The sequence below is a fragment of the Lagenorhynchus albirostris genome, chromosome 9 (genome assembly GCF_949774975.1).
Source record: "Lagenorhynchus albirostris chromosome 9, mLagAlb1.1, whole genome shotgun sequence".
NCBI classification, from domain to species: Eukaryota; Metazoa; Chordata; class Mammalia; order Artiodactyla; family Delphinidae; genus Lagenorhynchus; species Lagenorhynchus albirostris.
Genome location: NC_083103.1, coordinates 38,814,869 through 38,833,710, shown reverse-complemented (window position 1 = coordinate 38,833,710; position 18,842 = coordinate 38,814,869). Strand labels below are relative to the sequence as shown.

Here is an 18,842-nt window from a genome sequence, read left to right as displayed (position 1 = left end):
CAAGGGTCGGGGGCGCAGTGTGGGAAGCGAGGAAGGGGAATTAACCCTGGTGAACCACCAACAACCAGGCAGGTGCTGAATTTCCCAGGCAGGACTTGGGACCCTAGCAGGTAGAGGTAGGGGAGTCTTCGCTCTGTGTCACAGTCCTTTGCCAAAGTGAGGCGCCGTAAGCTTGTCTACTCTCCAAGGGGCTGACCCTTGCTTCGCTTCCTAGGAAGCAATCATTTTCAAATTGAGATAATTCTTTGGGGACTTCTCCTTTTAGCAAAACTCTTCCCTTTATGTCACTGAAGCTTCTTCCAGATGATATGTTTTTGATACTGAAATAGCAAGGCAGAGAGTCTAACTGAGCAATGCCTCATTTATCCAGCACCATCAGGCGAGGAATGAGGTATTTCTGCACAAAAAGGGCACTTTCAGAAAGCTGTCTTTTAAACGTTTTGATGGAAAGCTTTCTAAAAGTATGTCCTTTACTACCTTCACAGAACACTGAATATAAATTCAACCTTTTGGGGGATGAATCAGAGTCATTACAAAAATCAGTAATATAGAATTTCTTAGAAGTTCGTGATTAGGACTATTTGCCTATCTAGCTAAATGTTCCCAAATGTCTGCGCTTTCATTTCCATTTCAGATTGACTTATAACGCTTCTTCTCTCTCTCAGGATATGAGCACCCCCTCTTTCCTAAGAAGTAACTTTGTCTTTGTCCCCTTTTAATGTGCTGCTTTTAAGATGCTATGAATTAGAAGTTCAAATGATTGAGTCTATGAGGATTAGAAACTCAGCAGAAGGGACACACTTGCTGCTCTTCCCTGTCTCCCTCCCTCCATCTGGGTTTGGTACCCAACAAGGGACATCCTCCCACCCCTTGTGTCTGCCACTATCATGGGCCTTAGTAGATGATCTGTTGTCTCCCCTCACTTGACAATAACCTAATTAGGAGGGACTGTGGGGACTGTGATGTATTTTCTCTGTACCGTCAAAGCCCAGCCCAGGGCCCGGCGTGAGAAGCGTTTGCTTAGTGAGTCTGTGAATGTGACAAAACGAGGTGAGCTGGCTGTGCTCAGGGCCTGAGACCTCTTTCTGTGGAGTAAAGGTCACAGGGTTTAAAGCAGGGGCTTCGTGACAGTGTTTACACAACTCACAGGCCCTTGAAGCTTCTGAATTTAGCTTTGTTCCAGAGAGCTAAGGCTTCTAAGACACAGCCACAAACAGTATATTCCATCTCATTTTCCTTTTATTTATTTATTTATTTTTTCATTTTCCTTTTAAAATTGCACATTTGTGATAGCAATGTTTAAATCCATTCAAAACATCAACTATGGGTCCCTAGCAGCTCTGTCACCAGAAAAAGTGAAAGTTAGTGGGCACTCATCCATTTGAAAGTGTCTCCACATCGGAAAGCAATTAAAGGCCTCCCAGGCATCTCACTCCCCTCCAGCACATCCCAAGACACCTATATGCAGGGCTCGAGATGACTGGACACAGCTCCTGCTTTCCAACCTGCAGCCTCCCTTGGAATGCTATAAAAGCTGGCCACGTTTCAGGCACTACCTCTGCATCTCTCAAAGGGTGGACGGTGGGGAGGTGGGCGTTTTGTTCTAGTCCAGCTCCAGAACGTTTTCAAACATCAACACCCTGCCCTGAAGAAGAGCCACCCTGATCCCTGGGCCACGGTGGAATCTCGGGACACCCCAGCTCCTCCAAGGTGACCAGGAACGGCTGCTCCCTCCCAAGGAACCCAGGCTCTAGGGCAGCCCTCACCATGAAGGCAGACGAGCGAGGATGGGGACACAACACAAGCTGGTGGCAAGCTAGGCAAGCCCCACCACCCCCCCGCCCCCAATGGCAGCGCAAAAGATGGAGTCACAAGACACTACGGATGAGAGGCTCAGCCTCGTGCACCAGCCAAAACGCTGAGGGAGCTTCAATAGACAGAAAATAAACCGAAATGACTCGCGGGAAGCCTGGAGGCGGTCAGGAGAGCCCCTGGTGAAGCAAGTGATGGAGTCGGCACTGAGCCAGAAGCAATGGAATGGCCCCGCCTGGAGATACAGATCAGATCATCTTACGCTTCTCCTGGGCCGACAGCCCTGTGCTGACTTCTTCAGCACTTTGTAAAGCACGTTGATCAAAGGTTCATTATTTTTTATCTGTTCCAAACAAAAAGGCAAATACAACAAATCGTAACAGGTAAGACATCAAATGACATTTGAAGGAGCCAGAATTTGGGGAACTGGCGAGGGGAAACCTTAAGGAGGATGTGCGCCGTGCAGTTCAAATGAGTGTGTCTCAGTCTGGTTATGCGGCTTCCCAGCCGGTGGACCTTTCCAGACTTCAGTTCCCTCATCCGTAAATGGGGGATCATAAGCGCTGCCTGAAGGATCTTCGTGAGAGTGCTGATTTCAGTGCCCATGTCCTTCCTGGTTCTGCCACAGAAGGCAAGAGGGGACTGCTTCTTCCCCTGTCCTCCCACCATCACATACTGTAAGATACTGAATCTGTAGCTTAGAGTGGAGCCATGCATTAGTCTCAGCCCCACCCACCTTTGGTCCCTCAGACCCTCGCCTCCACACCTAAACCACTATGTCTTACCCATGATGCCAAATGCTTCCAGCTCCTTTGAGAAGGAACCGTCCCCACCCACTAAGACACTGGATCTCAACCCTGCCTCCACCATTGAGATCACCCAGGAGCTTTAAAAGACTGATGCCTGAGTCCCACTCCAAGAAAACTTGGATGTAATTGGCCTGGGGTGGGGCCTAGGCACTGGGATTCTTAAAAGCCCTCCTGGGTGAGTCTGATGTGCAGCCAGGAGTGGGAATCACTCCACTGAAAAATGGTTCTCACACTTGAGCATGCTTCAGAATCATCCGGAGGACTGTGAATATACACACTTGCTGGGCCCCACCTCCAAAGGTTCTCACTAGGCAGCTCTGGGGTGGGAGCCAAGACTGCTCATTTCTAACAGAGCCCCAGAAATTGCTGACACTGTTCATCTGGGATCACACTTTGAGGACCACTGCTTTTAAACCATGTTTCTCAGCCATACCTACACATTAGCACACCTAGGGAGTGTCTTTCTTTCTTAAAGAGTAATACCTGAGTATTACCAATTAAATCAGAGTCTCTAAGGGGTAAGACCCAAGCATCCATTTTCATTGCTCTAGTTCATGACCAGCGTTAACAACCTCTCTTCAGAATAAAAGACCTCCGCTTACTGTGCACAAGAATCACCCCAGAGCTTGATTTTAAAAACACAGAATTCTGGGCATCATTTCCAGCGGTTCTAATCCAACAGAACCCTCCAGATCTGCAATTTTTTTTTTTTTTTTTTTTTTTTTTTGCGGTACGCGGGCCTCTCACTGTTGTGGCCTCTCCCGCTGCGGAGCACAGGCTCCGGACGCGCAGGCTCAGCGGCCATGGCTCATGGGCCCAGCCTCTCCGCGGCATGTGGGATCTTCCCGGACCGGGGAAGTGTCCCCTGCATCCGCACGCGGACTCTCAACCACTGCGCCACCAGGGAAGCCCCAGATCTGCAATTTTATATCAAGCTCCCAGATCATTCTGAGATAGATGGTGCTCCAGACCATGACTTAAGAACTCTGCTCCCGAAGCTAACTGGAAATAGACTCTGAACAGAGAAGCCTACATCTCAGGCTCTGTTAGGAAAAGTCCAGAGGCCAGCACCTGGAGCCACTGATGACGTCCCTCACTAGGGACAAGAGCCCCTTTGGGGCTGACTTCAATCTGCTCCACCTAAAAGGCACCACCTGTGTGGTTGCAGGTGCCCTCCCCCCACCTCACTTTACCAGCTGTGCTTCCCAGATGCATAAAAACAATTCAAGCCGTAAACAACAGCGAAACTTCATACCCCCTTTTCAGACCTGGCTCTGGTGTAGGGTTCTGAAGAGCAGAACATTAATGCCAGAAATACAACTCAGCGAATGCAACTTCAGGGCAGATGAGGTACATGGCACACGGAAGAAAGGAGGCAGGTGTGAAGTTGGTCACAGGGTTCGAATCTCAGCTGCATACCTTTGCAGAAGTTACCTCTCTGATACACGGGTTCCTGATTAGTAAGGTGGGGATAATAATTCTTATTTGCTCAAAGGTGCTGAGAGGATTAAGTGAGATAATGAACAACGGGTGCCCCACAATTGCCAGGCAAGGACAGATGCTTAATCAGCGTGAAACCCTTTCCACCCTGGCACTGCCAAGTAAAATGCCAGGAAAGTAAACATTTCCAAAGAGGACACCAACACAGAGCATCTTCTAAGAGAGTGGAGTCTGCTTTTATTTGCTCACTTGGCACCCCAGCAGGAATGCTCACTTCAGGAGACCAAGCTCCACAACATGTGGGCAAACACCACCAACGGGTTCTGGAACCCAAGCATCAGCTGATGGAGGCAGAGGGGACATGGGCTCTGGATCCTTAAGTCTGCGGCCTTTGGGACAGGGACGCGGGGGACCCTGTGCCAACCTGGTGGGGGCAGGGAGACCATCCTTCTCCAGAGAGGCTTACCTCTCCCGACAAGGACCCAGGAGGGACCTCTCACAAGAAGCTGGTCACAGCGGGGCTGTGCTCGGCACCATCTCCATGACCAGGCTGGGCTACACGGCCCATTCAGTTGTGTCTTCCGAGGCCCTCGTCTCAGGGACCCCACTGGGCTCGCGGCAGCTCATCTTGTCTAGCACGTCACAGGATCTCAAGAGTCAACGGGCCTGAGGGTTTTCCTGATCCAGTCACATCCCACTCAGTGCTCACCTGGCCTCAGCTGCGCCCCAGTGATGGGGAGGTCACTGTGACCTGTGGTGGCCCTTTTAGAGAAGTCTTTCTTCTACTCAACTAAAACCGTCTACTTGTAGCTGTGATCCGCTTGTCTGACTTGCCTTTCAGAGCCACGGAAGACACACGGTAACATTTTAGAGCTTATAGACTGTCTCTATGTCTTGCCTGCATTGCCCCTTCCTCCTTCAACCGACCACACTGTAGCTGTGCTGCCTGCTGCTGTGTTTCTTGTTTCTGCCCAGTCTGCTTTCCATTAGGGAATCCCCCACCCTTCACTCCACAGGGAGGCTCGGCTGGGATGAAGCCAGCCTGAGTGTGCAAGTGGCCACGTTTCTTCCCTGGCCGTGTGGAAAGTAGAACAGTTGGTGGCATGGCCTGAGCTCCTGGAACACAAGCCCTGGCTACGTGAACCAGTACATTCCCCTTGTGGCTCAGCAGGCTGATTTGGGTTTCGGATACCTGCCAACAAAAGCGTCCCGCCTAATACACTCCTCAGACACAGTTCTTGCAGCCCCTCATCACCTCTCCTTTGATTCCAGCCCTTCCCTCGTCTGGATCCTGAAGTGAAACGTCCATCTGGGAACTCTACACCCCAGCTGGGTCTGAGCAGAGCAGGCCCACTGCCTCCCTGATTTGGAGGGAGGCCTGTCTCTTGGAGGGAGGCCAAGGTGATATCAGCCTTTCTGAATGATGACTCACACACAACACAAACCCCAGCATCTTTTCCCACCCATGTTGCTGGTAAGCCAAGTGTCTCTCACCTGCTGGTGCTGTTATTGGGGGACTGGTTCTCTAAGAGGAGCTTAGCAACTGAAGTAGCAGCTATAAGACCAGGGAAATTCTGGTATCAACACAGCTGTTTTTCAAGATAAACAGTGACAACTTCCAATCACTAGTTAATGTTTTGGTCACATACCGCTCCTAGCTGGTGAAAACACCCCAAGGATGCAACCTTGTTTCTATCACAGCATAAATATTTCCTGGCAGAAGGACCTCAGTTCAGCTCCACAAAAAACTTAATACCTTCGGGTCCACAGTAGTAGAAGCAGCATTGTAAGAGCGGCTGGGAGGCAGGGTGATTAAGAGCACCAGTTTCAGAGTCAGCGCTACTCCCAAGTACTGGCTCCCCCGTAACTACTAACATGGCCTTGGGACAGTCATTTACTTCTTTGAGCCTCAGTCAGTGAAAAAAAGATAACACCACCTCCCTTATAGGGCTACTGCCGCGGGTACATAATTTAACAGAAGTAAAACATGGTGACTGACACACACTTTACCCTCTATGGTTATTCCGCTTCTGTTGGCGGTCAGGACACAGACTCCTGGCTCTACTCTGCTATCCTATGCCTCAGTTTTTCTCTCTCTCTCTCAATCCCTTTTATTGAGCTCAGGTTCTATAATCTTTAAATAAAACCAAGCTGAGCTGGATCTTCTCTCCAGGACCACCTGTGAGGTCGGCTATCTCACACAAACAGGAATCAGAAGACACCTATTTCCTGTTACTCCGGCTCAAGCACTTTATGAAGTCCCCTCGCACCGTGCACCTAGCACGCTGAAGAGCGTTTTCTGGTACACCTGTGCCGCTGTGAGCCACGCCTCTCCCACAGGCCTAGGTACATCGTGGATGCTCTGCAAATACTTCTGTGTCACCTGCATGGCCCCGGGCATGGTGAGGCCAGGGAACAGGGACATGGTGGTACACAGGGCAGGTGGAGGCCGGGGGCTGCTCCAGGTCAGATGGGGGAGGTGGGCATGGTGGAAGGACCTACCCAGGTTCAGAGCGCAGGAGGGAGGGCTGGGCTGCACATCTGGCCCACACCACCACGTCTGGGCACTGAGGCCTGACTACCATACTCACTCACTCAAGCTCTACGTGACCTGAATACCACGTAAGCTAGAAAACGTCCTGGTTCTGAGAGAACCCTCCTTGTTTTGCTCATGTCTGAAAGCCAAGCCTGACTTTTCTTCACTGCACCTTCCTTCCTAAAGCCTAGAAAGACTCCGGAACCTGGACAATCTGTCCCCACGTTTCCAGCCACACCACCCTCACCCTGGCTCTCCCTGGCTCCCACAGTTCCCTTCCCTTTAACGTCAACCAACCTAAACCCTTGGCTCTGCAAGGCTCTGGACACACGCCACCTCCTCCAGAAGCCTTCCCAGCACGGCAGCCACAGTCATCCTCACTATCTCAGCTCTGAGCACTGGGCCAGACAAATCTTTATACGCTCATTGCAAAAAAGTCTGTGTTATTTCAGGACGCTTTCTTTCCCCGACCCAGAACATCTGGAAGTTTCTCAAGGCCAGAGAGCCTCGATTTTTCTCTTCCATCCCCCCTAGCTTCTCCAGAGCTGGATACAGCACAAGTGCTCATTACCAGATACATTAAGTTAACGGAGGGATTCCTAATCAAAGGTGTTGATCTTGCCTCAGAGGGGGGAGGCCCCTCCTCTGCTGCCTTAGGACCTAATGTTCCTACCCCTGCTCCTACAAGGCTGGATGACAATCCCCAAGTTAAAAATATCTCAAGCCAGGTACGCTGGGGACCGAGGGAGGCATGTCCCCTGCCGCAGTCACCTGGGTGTCCTCCCGCAGGGCCCTCTGCCCGCCCTCTCACACCCGCAGTTAATTAAAGGTCACATTCCTTCAGTCTTAAGTCATGGCTCAGGCATAAGAAGTGCTTTTCACAGTGGGAGCTTTCAGAGAGCTGTGGGAACAGAACAAAAGCAGCTCTCTTCCAGGCAGAATGCCTCTCGCTTCTCTAGCAGCTTTCCCAGTTCTGTCTGTGCGGTGGAGGCTGACTTAGAGCCTGAACGTCATCACCTACAGGGTGGGGCCCGACGTTCATCTCCTAAACACGGATGGGAGGGATGGGAGACGCCGGTACCCCTCAGAGCCACATGATTCCATGTGACACTTGCTCCCCCCACTACAAAACCAGACAATCCACCAAACTGCTTGTGCCTGAAAACACGCATCAGTGGCGCCCTGTGAACCAAACCCATCCCAGCCCCACCGGAGGCTCTGAAGAAGCAACTGGCTATTATATGGAGGAACCCTGTGGTTCTAACCAAGGACAGGAAGAAAGCAAGATCTCGTGCCCTCATTCTGTAAGCCAGAGACTTACAGCAGAATTCACAAGAAACTGAGAAGAGCCCAGAGTCTGAGTCTACAAGAAATAAGACTCTTCTAAAAGGTACAAACTTCCAGTTATAAAATAAATAAATCATGAGGATGTAATGTACAGCATAGTGACTATAGTTAACAATACTGTATTGCATATTTGAATGCTGCTAAGAGAGTAGATCTTCAAAGTTCTCATCATAAGGAAAAAAAAAATTTGTAACCAAGAATGGTGATGGATGTTAATTAGGTTTGTGATCATTTCCCAATATATACAAATATCATTATGTTGTACACCTGGAACTAATACAGTGTTATATGTCAATTATATTCAATTTAAAAATGAAATTTCCAAAAGCCACAGCAACCAAAGAAAAAAATCAAAAAACCCAAAACAAAAAATCCCCCTTCTGATTCAGACAGGAGACATCATCTTCATTTGAAACCCAGATTTGTAAGACCTGCAAGGCCTTTGGCTTTGGGGCTGGTCTCCAATGAGGCTGACACTCTCAGAAAGGTAAGTGTCCCAGGACAGCAAGACCCCTGAGGCCACTCACCTTGAGGTCCAGGTACTCCAGGTCTTTCTTCAGCTGGAGGTAGGTATCGTCAGCCTTCAAATGAAGCAGAGAGAGAAAAAAGCCAGTTATGAACACCCAAGGTGTCCACAACTCAGGGCTTCACGTGCGACTCATTTACACCTTGCAGCTTCGGGGACAAGAGACCACAGCAGACCAACACATCCAGGCCACAGAGGAAGCACACATGTCTTGGTGCAGCTCAGAGCTCTCTCAGCATAGTGGATCTCACAGGTCCACCATGTGGGGAAAGCCAGCTTGTTCCCACCATCGGCTGGGGACAGTTTGAGGAGGAGAAGGGAGACAGCACACATCCCACCAGAGGACCAGGCCAGCAGAGCAGCTGAGGCGGAGGCGAGCTCCTGAGACAGAACTAGAGAGGTCTACCTGGAAGAGGACATGCCACGCTCCAGACCTTTGCACTGGGCCACTTCACATGCATGAAGGAAAAGGACCCCCTGATGGGTGCGGATGGATGCCTGGAAGAGGCATGGAGATGACCTAGGTGACCCGGGGAGGTTCCCTTTTGACCTTGGGTTCTACAACGATAAGCACCAAGAGCTGCAGAAAGTTTCCTGGAAGCTTTGGCTCCGTTTGCTGAGCATGGAGCCAAGGTGGCTGGGTCAGGAGCTAGATAAGGAAGGTCCAGGCAGACCTGTCTGCTTGTGTCATCTCTGACAGTCTGTTGAGTTCTTCAGTATAATTACCAGAAACAGTGAGAATAAGGAAAAGACCCTTTGATTTCCTAGAACTTGTGCTTCCTATGTAATGGATCACAGAAGCTAACTGTGAGGGAGAGGGGCTACTAAAGCTTAAGAAAAACAGTCCGGGCACTTTCTCAGCCAACTAAGAGGCCTCTCAGCAAGCCAAAGCAAGCCAGGGCTAGGAAGGTGGTCCAGTTTAGAGCTCTGATGCGAAACAAACAAAAATAAATAATGCAAAACGTTCAGGCAGTGCTTTTGAGCATGAGAAGGCAAAGGAGCACTGCCAGGGACACCAGTGGTTTGCAAGATCTTACTTCTGTCCCTAAACTGTCTCCTTACCCATCCCTACTTCCTCAATCAGCCCAGTCCTGCAGTAAGAGGGACAGAGCAATGTTACTAAAAATCACCCAAATTCACAAATTAGGATTTTTGCATGTGCTCCCTTATATTCATTTTTCCGAATACATTTCCTGTATCTCTCAGGTCCCACTAAAATAGGACAGGTAAGGATAGTGACAATTCCCTCAACCTCCTCATCTGTCCTCTGCCTACTTCTGTGCAGCTCGGGGGACCAGGCTCGTGTGGACCAGCATCTTCTTTAAGATGCTCGGGATGCCCAGGAGAACGACTGTCTGGCTACTCCTCGAGGAGCTTGCCTGCAACCCCTCATGTCTTGGAAACAGTTTAGAACACTGTGCCAGACAGGACCTGGAATCTGGCTCCAGCCTGCAGGCCACTAGCTGAGGAATCCTGGGCAAGTCACTTTCCCACCTGTCCTCCCTAACCTCTCCCAGGCTACTGTGAAATTCACTGAGATAAGGGGTGTGAAGATGCTCTGACAGTCAGCAGGGCACTATCCAGATGAGAGGGCACCATGCCTTCTCCCTCCAGGCTGACACACACCTCTCAGCATCCCAACGAGGACCCAAGGTGGCAACAAGGATGACAGTTAGCACAGCCCTCGGACGTGACCACACACCAGCCTGGCAGTCATTACTCACAGGCAGAGAAGCCACAGTTCAGGTCCCTCACACCACATGCAGCCTCCTCCCCAGCAACAGGGGCGTGGGCCCCACGATGGCTGCACAGTGTCTGGCAGTAGCATCCAGTAGCAAACAGGCAGGAACAAGGGAGAGAGCCAGACAGCAGGACAGACTAGAGCACGGGCACGAGGGAGCACAGGCCAGCATGTCACTCCCCTGTCCCCGGGGCGGCCCCCAGCCCTGAGAGAGCCCACCGGCGCTGACCTGGCAGGTGGGAAAGGTCAGCTCGTGCTGCAGTAACTGGCTGATGGCGAAATTTCGCACCCTGGCCAACTTGGCCTGGTGCCGCCGTAACCGGGTGAGAAGCAGTGAGAGCTCCTCCAGCTGCAGGTGTGTAGACACATCATGAGGAAATGAGGCACCGCAGGAGCACGACGCTGTAATTACTCTTCGCCCCGGTGCCGGCACAGCATTGATGCGACACCATTAAGTAATTATTGCATTAATTCTGTCATTAGGACAAGTAAAGGCACCGGCAGAAAAGGGGCTGCAGGAAGTAGTTTTTATCAGGAAACAGCCACCAGCAGTGCAACCTCACCCAGACTTGAGTTTTGAAGACGGTGAACTAATCAAAGCAAAGACCAGGAAGAAAGGAGAGGAGCTAACCGGAGAAAAAGGCAGGTGGCTGGAAAATGCTGCAGACAAAATGCTGCCCAAAAGAGAATAAACACCACAGTCTCCTCCACTTCCCCCGCCACCCCCACCCCCACCCCCCGCTCTTCCGCTGACCTCAGGAGGTCCCAATGCCAGCAGGATGGGCCTGAGCAAGTCATTCGACCTCTGAGTCTCAGTTTCCTCATCTCTAAAATGGGGATTGCATCTGACTGGCTCAGGGGAGAACTCTGATGAGATTAGCCCTTTGAAAGCTGGATAAGATCAGTCGCCTGGAGGGGGAGAGGAGGTGCTGCTTACCGATTTTCCATGTAAACTGGGAGCACTGACAGTGTGGGTCATGTAACCCATGGAGGGCATGGAGCGTCGGTCCAGATGAGAGGAGTTCTGCAGAAGGGGAGACATGGTCACACCGAGAGCCGGGCATGGAGGGGGGCGGGGGCCAGAGCCTCTGCCACTCACTACCAGGGCAGCCAAGCACATGGCACGGCACCTCTCTCAGCCTCAGACGCTTCATCCGTCAAATTGGGATACACATCTTTCCCACCAGGTTATGACAATGACAAACTGTGAGAGCCCCTCCGGATTTAAAACTTAAGTCAGGTTATTATAAATAATTGAACTAGTTAAACACAGACATCTTTCCCTGCCTTCCAAGCTGCAAGGAAGCAGACTTCAAGTTGTGTGACCGTGTGCAAGTAACTTCATCCCTTAATGCCTAAAAGTTCTCACGTGTGAAATGGGCATACGGGTATCCCCTGCTTTACAGAAGTTCGCTTTATGCCACTTTGATTTTACAAAAGACCTACCTTTAGCACCTGATAACCGAAATCCAAAGGGGATTTTCACTTTCACAGAAAATGTAATTGCTTCTTCGCTTTATGCCACTTTGGCTTACTAAAGGTTTCATAGGTACACTCTACCTTCAGATAGCGGGGGAAACCTGAAATAATAGCACCTACCTCATAGGGGTGTTGTAAGAATTAAAGCCTTTAGCGCTACACCCAGCGCTAAAGTACAGTACTACGTAAGTGTTACCTATCGTTATCCTACATTGCTCAAGTTTGTGTTCAAACCATGTGAGGCTCCTAACGTCCTAATGCTGGGCCCCAGCAGCCCGGCAGGGCGTCCGGAGTCTCACCTTGGTGGTGTGGCCCCATGTCTTCCTGGGAGAACCGCTCAGTGAGATGTCCACACTCCTTCTCCGGTCCGGTGGCTTCACAGTGACCCTCTCTGCTGGCGTGTGTGGCCGCCGGGGTGGGAAGGCCCTCAGGGGTCCCGGGGGAGGGATGTCCGAGGGAGATGGAGGCACAGAGATGGAGCGGGGCACCTCTAGCATGCTCCTGCTTCGGCCCTGGTCGGTGAACTCTGGGGAACCGGCACAGATGGGCGCCGTGGGGCTGCCGTGCCGGAACTGCTGGCGTTGCTGCCACTCGTAGAGCTGCCACACCGTGCCGTCCCGGTGTGCCCGGCGCTCCTCACTCGACATCTTCAGGTGGCTGGCTCGGTCCTGCGCGTACTTGTAGTCACTCGGCAGGTTGCGGGGAGGGGGCGAAGAGCCCCCCGAGGGGTGTCGGCTGCTCCTGGGAAGAGTCTGGTAGTTTTCTGGGAAGGACAGGGATTGGCTGGGACCGTGGCGAGGAAGGGTCTGGTCCAAGGGCAGGCTGAGGAGAAAGGAGAGGACAGGTAAGAGGACCAGCAAGGGGTCTGCTGGGCTTCTGGAAACACAGCTAGGCAAAGCCACAAAGCCAGGCACGTGAGAGAGCCCTGTATGAACCCCAAAGAACAATCAACGCAGACACCCAGGACTTCAGTCACTTCTTCCCTTTGCACAGGATTCCTAAACCACTTTATCCATCAACCTTGGAGGGTCAACCCCCCTACCAGGCCGACTTGGCTGCCCCACTTCAAGTGCAGCATGATTAAACCTGCCTCTCTCTCTTGCCATCAGTCAGCTTTTCCATCAGGTGTGCATATCTCTAGGAGATGCCTCATGATTCTCCCGGTCACCAAGATGTTCCCCAGCACCAAGCCCTGGAGGTTCTTAAAGGAAGTGGCTGGCATCAGTTCCTTTCTTTCCCTATTACTTTAATCCAGATCCTGATTAACTACCTCCACCCAGACAACTCTGAGATCTTCCTAACTAGTTTCCATGCTGTACAGAGTCAACTGCTTGGATATAATCACTCCTGTGCTCCAAAACCATCAATGGCTCCCTAACGCCTATGAAATAAAATCTAACCCCCTTCTCCTGATACTCTCAGCTCTCTAGCACCTGACCTCAACCCACCTTCCTTTCCTGCTATTTTCTCACTGCTCCTCCTACCCGGGCCAGGATCAAATTGGGGCAAGTTGGCCGTCAAGGGTCCAACATTTAAGGAGGCACCCCCCTCTCAGGTGCATCCCTGCACTTGCTGGAGCCTGGTGTGAGGGCCTCACCCTAATCTTGCCTGGCCTCCTACACACTTGGACAACTTTCTGCAGTAGAAAAAGCAGAGGAAGTCTGACCTAGGGTTGAATCCACTGGCTGTGTGACCTTAGGCAGCTCACCTGACTGCTCTGAGCCTCAGCTTCCTTACCGATAACATGAGGACAGAGCTACCTGCCTCCTAAGGCTGCCCTGAAGAATACATGAGACAGGAAGAGAACACAGGCTCCTTGCCTGATACACAGGCAGTACCTTCACCAGTGGGTGCTCCCTTCCCACTTCTCTCTCCTTACTCTCATCATACTGTTCCTCCTTCCCCTACCTGTATGGGCTCACCTTGCCCTATCACCAAATCTCACTCATTCTCCAGGTCACTGTCCCATGCCTCTTCCACAGAGGCCTTCTGCAATGCCACAGCCCTCAGGGTTCCTGCCCTGCTCTGACCTAGTTACTGTTCAGTCTGTAACTTTTCCAAGGTCCTGTATTGATGTAACCTTTTCTTACCCGTAAGCTGTCTCTTCCCCAGACAAGCTGTAAATCCTTGCTGGGCAGCAACTGTGTCTTACACTCTGCGGTGTTGTCCGCGGTCTGAGAAAGTGCTGACACATAACCAGCCCTTCAACAAATACTCCAGCACACAAAAGCCGGACAGGATGGTGAAAACTACTACCGACCAGCCATCTTATTTTCTGAAAGAAAAATTCAGCAAGGGCCAACTACAGTTTCATTAAGCTTTAAAAGTCTAACCTGAGAGGCAGCAGGATGTAAAATGGACAGGTTCTGGAGTCAGGCCTGGGCTGGAATCCTGACTCTGCCTTTACCTATCAACTTTATCTAACAAATCTTTATACAGCGGCGCTCACCAGACCTTGTTCTAAGCTCGAAGTGTAGTCCAGCAGCATCAGCACCACCTGGGAGCTTGTCAGAAATGCAGGTTATCAGGCCCCACCTGAAATCAGGAACCCTGGGGGTGGGGCCCAGCCACCTGTGGTTTAACAAGCCCTCCAGGTGGTTGATGTTTGAGAAGTGCTGTTCTAATTGTTTTTTAACTCATTGTATCACCCTCCTTACTGTAAAATGGGGCTACTAAGAACCATTTAATAGATTGTTGTGAGGATTAAAAGTAGTTGTCATTCAAAAAATGGTGGCTTTCTTCTCCCTTTTTATCGTTATCTTTGCAATTACGGGAAGTAATTTTAAGATCTCTTCAGCTTGCCCAGCTTGTCTCCTTGCCACCAGGTGGCAGGGTTTGCTATGGATTTCCCAGAGTCCGAGGGGAATGTGTCTCTGAGGAAGGGGCAGTGCCTGAACCCTCAAACAGCAGTGGTGGCAACGGCAGAAACCAGGCTGGGGGCTTACCCCGGGGAGTTCATGACTTTACTAACCATTGCTCATTCTGAAGCAAAATGCAAACGATGCGAAGCACGTCCCCAAAGACCCCAGTGCAATGGTGGGTCCTGGTGCCAGAGGCCAAACCACAGTAACCAACGGATGGTGGAGGGAGGGACACAGGAGGTAGGGTTGTAAGACGAGGTAAAGGTCACCCTGGAGCAGGCAGGAACGCGCAGAGCAGCTCTGTCCTAAGAGCAGATCCATTTGCTGGCCCCCAACCCCAGCTTTATCCAAAAGAAGGCTCGAGGTCTTCTGCCCTCAAATCCCGCTGTGCCATGGGGGGCTCCCTTTCCAAAAGGCACCTATATATTCTGATATAGCCCCTATAAAATGGTCATATCGAAACGTGAAATCAAACCAATTACTTATGCAGCAGGCAGTCCTCACCTGAGCTTCCACATTGGTTGTGCAGGACTTCCACGTTTTACTCTGTTCCTCGTGGTAATGTTTGCATCCCTGACTCAACACCCACCCCTGCCATTTTATTTTACAAGTGTGCATTACTTTAAACACCGGGGAAAAAATGGAAGGCTAGAATTTCGAAACAACCTCATAGAATGGGGTAAGATTCTAAGGGTGTATCAGTCTGTCCTTGCAAACCATCATTCTAAAGGAGTTTAAAAAAGTGAAATATAAATATACATCTCCAAGCACTAAAAGAACAATTAGAAATAATTCCCTGTGTGGTCTAGAGCCGAGAATATGAGATCATATTACAGTTCAAATAACCCTCCTTCCAGTTTAGCACAGTCTCAATCATACACAGAGCAGGGATATCCCTCTTCTGTACTATCAACAGGAGGAGGTTCCTTTATTAAGCAGCCAGAACTACTTATTACTTGACTGTAAGAAATTACAAACACATCTTTAAGGAAAAAAATAAAGATAACTCTGATATGCAATATGCTACAAGTGAACAATCAGCTACAAGTGAACGATCAGATGCTGAGCACTCTGCTTACGCAGAGGCTGACGGCTTTCTTCTCAAAGGGTCGTCTTCAATCCCTCACGTTTACTTTTCAGCCCCCTGAGAACTATTTCTATCATTAGACTGAGATTCCTCTTACTGAGTGCTCAATGACCTCCAAGGCCAACAAACTGTTTTCATTTAGACCTAATGTCTCCCTGCCCCTTAGATAAGAAGGGCTCGAGCTCCCCCCTCACATCCTAGGGACAGTCCGACGCCTTCCCCAACCACCTCTTATCTCCTTGCAGTTGACTTCTCATCCTTTAGCTCCCCATGTGCCCCCAGCCCTCATTATGTGTAGCAGAATAACGTAGGTCTGTGGGCTGCCAGAGTTATGTAGAGACATTTCACAACCACAACTTATAACTTACAACTTATACCAGCAGTACAGCTTTGCAAACTCCTTTCTGCACCCCTGCCAAGAAGGGTTTCTCAATGGCCATGCCTTCCTTCTGGTTCCCTTTGGCCTTCCCCTCGCATTAGTCTGCCTCCTGACTTAACTTCAAAATTCTAGTTCTATTAAGAAGGTCTACTCATCTAAGCCCATCAAGAAGCTCAGTGGAACCAAAGGCCTCTGCTACTGAGCATGAGACCAGCAGAGAGACCCTGACATTCCAGATTCTCCTTCCGTGGTACCCAGCCTCCTTAGAAGGCACCACATCCAGGGAGCAGTCTCATGCTGCCCACTGGACTCCTTCCAAATGAAACGTCCCTCACCACACTCCGGTTTTCCTCCTCCATCTTCCGCTAGGCTTCTTTATGCAGACTCTGCTTTTGCCCACCCCCTTGGACTGGAGATCCTCAGGGTTCTGCCTTTGGCCCTCTGCTATTGTTCTAAGCTAGTTATTCTCAACCTGATTACATGCTAGAATCACCAGGGGTGGGGGTGGGGGGTTTGAAAACTCCTGATGTCCAGGCTGAAATTCGGATCATCAGAATCAGATTTTCCAGCATGGGACCCAGGCCTCAGTAAATGTCAAACCTCTCTCATATACTGGTATCACCTGGAGAGCTTTTAAAACAGACTGATGCCCTCACCTTGCCCCAGACCAAATAAGGCAAAATCTCTTGAGCAGGGCCTCAAATGACCAAATTGTGCGGCCACGATTAAGAACCACTGCTCTAAGCATTCAACCCTCAGTGATCTTGACTACTGCCAGGGCATCAGTTTCCACCTCCAGGGCAATGACTTCCAAATCTCTCCCTAAGCTGAACCCACATTCGCTATAACCTACGGCTTATCTCCACCTGGCCACTCCACAGGTACCACATTCCCCTTCAAGCTCATTTCTTTCTCCCATGCTCACATCTTGTGCACAGCGCCACATGCACCTATTAACCAAGTCAAACTTGAATGTTAACCTCAACTCCACCTGTGGCCCTCCTCACCTTCCAGCCGTGGATGAATCAGTTTCCCAAGCCCTATACCTACCCAATCTCAACGTCTATGTATCCCATCCTACCCCTCCTCACAATCCTCACCATCTTTACCGCTTTTGTTTAGGTCTTCTTCGCCTCCTACCCCAAATATGACCACCTCATACTTGGTCATGTTCTTTCCAGACTCTTCTCCATTTAACCATCTTCTTCTCTATGGTCACCAGAGCAAGCAGTTAACCTAAAACAGTAGTTTTCAGAGATGATGTGGGGTGGGGAAACAGGGACACTTTTGGTGGGGTATAAACTCAAACAGCATTGTTGAAGGTCAATTTTGTAATATCAATCAAAACTAAAATCACATATATCCTTCGACCTAGTTATTCCACTTCAAGTAATTTGTTCTTCAAGTATACCTGCACTTGTTTGCGAAGACAATTAAGCACGGATATTCACTGCAGCATAGTTTGGAATAGCAAATGTTTATAACCAACCTAATTATCCCTCAATAGGGAAATGGTATAAAGATCACTGTAGAAGCATACGATGCAATACTCTGCACCATTTCAAATTAATAATATGTCTATATGTGCTGATATAGATAGCCACGATATCTTAAAATATCTATCGATATATTTATTGATATATTAAGTGGAACAAAGCAAGGTGAAGAACATGGATTTTTGTTTTGTTTTGTTTTTAATATAGTGGTTGGTCTTTGGGGAGTAGATCTAGGTTTCTGAAATAAAATAGAAGGACACTTATTTTTCAGTATTTACCCATTGGTCTTATTTGGATTTTTTACCTTGTAAGTAGATTACTGATTATTTGAGGGTACTGAGCAAAGAGAGATTTACACATTTAGCTTTGAATTTGGTGATGAATTAGTAATGGGTACAGAGAAAACTAAGCAAGCTATAAGCATGAAAATTATCAATACCAGAAAATAAAAAACTGTACCACAAATGAAATTTAATTATTGTATACTACACGGCCCAGCTGTGAATATTTATACTTCACATTATATAATAATGTAAAAACTGACTAGTGATCTAAACAAAAATTATGCTATAACTATATTATGAAGCTGGGATAAGGGTAAGTGTGTCTTTGGAAACGAAAGGTAGAGGGGGGAATAAGAGACTTGAATCTTTATCACCTAGAGTAGAATGTTGATAGCTAACTAAAACTGAAAACTCAAGAAACAGCAGTATAAGTTATCTTATTTGGAAATATAGAGATAAATAGATAAAACTACTAAAAGAATTGAAAGTGGTTGCCTCAAAGGTGGTGGAATCAGGAATAGGGATGGATAGGGTCATACTACTTAAATTCTTAAAACTATATACAGGTATTACTTTAATAAAAAAAAGTTTTTTAAACAAGGGGTAATTAAAACTGCCATTCTGGGCTTCCCTGGTGGTGCAGTGGTTGAGAGTCCGCCTGCCAATGCAGGGGACGCGGGTTTGTGCCCCGGTCCGGGAAGATCCCACATGCCGCGGAGCAGCTGGGCCCGTGAGCCATGGCCGCTGGGCCTGCGCGTCCGGAGCCTGTGCTCCGCAACGGGAGAGGCTACAACAGTGAGAGGCCCACGTACCGCAAAAAAAAAAAAAAAACCTGCCGTTCTCATTTTGGCTGGGGTACATCAGAATAGCCTGGGAAATTTCTTCACCATATTCATGGACCTGCTGTGTGAGAACTGAGATGAGGTAAGGAATATCTATCTAGTCTGAAAAATCTCTGAGGCCTCTTCCCTGCCGACACCCTTCAAACCACCCTCCTAAATATTAGACACTATCATGCCATGCTCCTGTTTTAAGTCCATCAATG

General features: G+C 49.4%; 1 protein-coding gene across 5 annotated transcripts in view; it reads right to left on the bottom strand.

Annotated features, from left to right (window-relative positions):
• PLEKHA7 (pleckstrin homology domain containing A7) overlaps window positions 1-18,842 on the bottom strand; it is a 209,295-nt gene that overhangs the window by 27,079 nt on the left and 163,374 nt on the right. For all 5 annotated transcript variants that reach the window (XM_060159596.1, XM_060159597.1, XM_060159599.1 and 2 more), the window contains 3 exons: window positions 11,990-12,512; window positions 11,149-11,235; window positions 8,472-8,525 (listed from right to left, as the gene is read on the bottom strand). In XM_060159596.1, coding sequence (XP_060015579.1) covers window positions 8,472-8,525; window positions 11,149-11,235; window positions 11,990-12,512 — 664 coding nt within the window. The remainder of the gene's footprint in view (window positions 1-8,471; window positions 8,526-11,148; window positions 11,236-11,989; window positions 12,513-18,842) is intronic.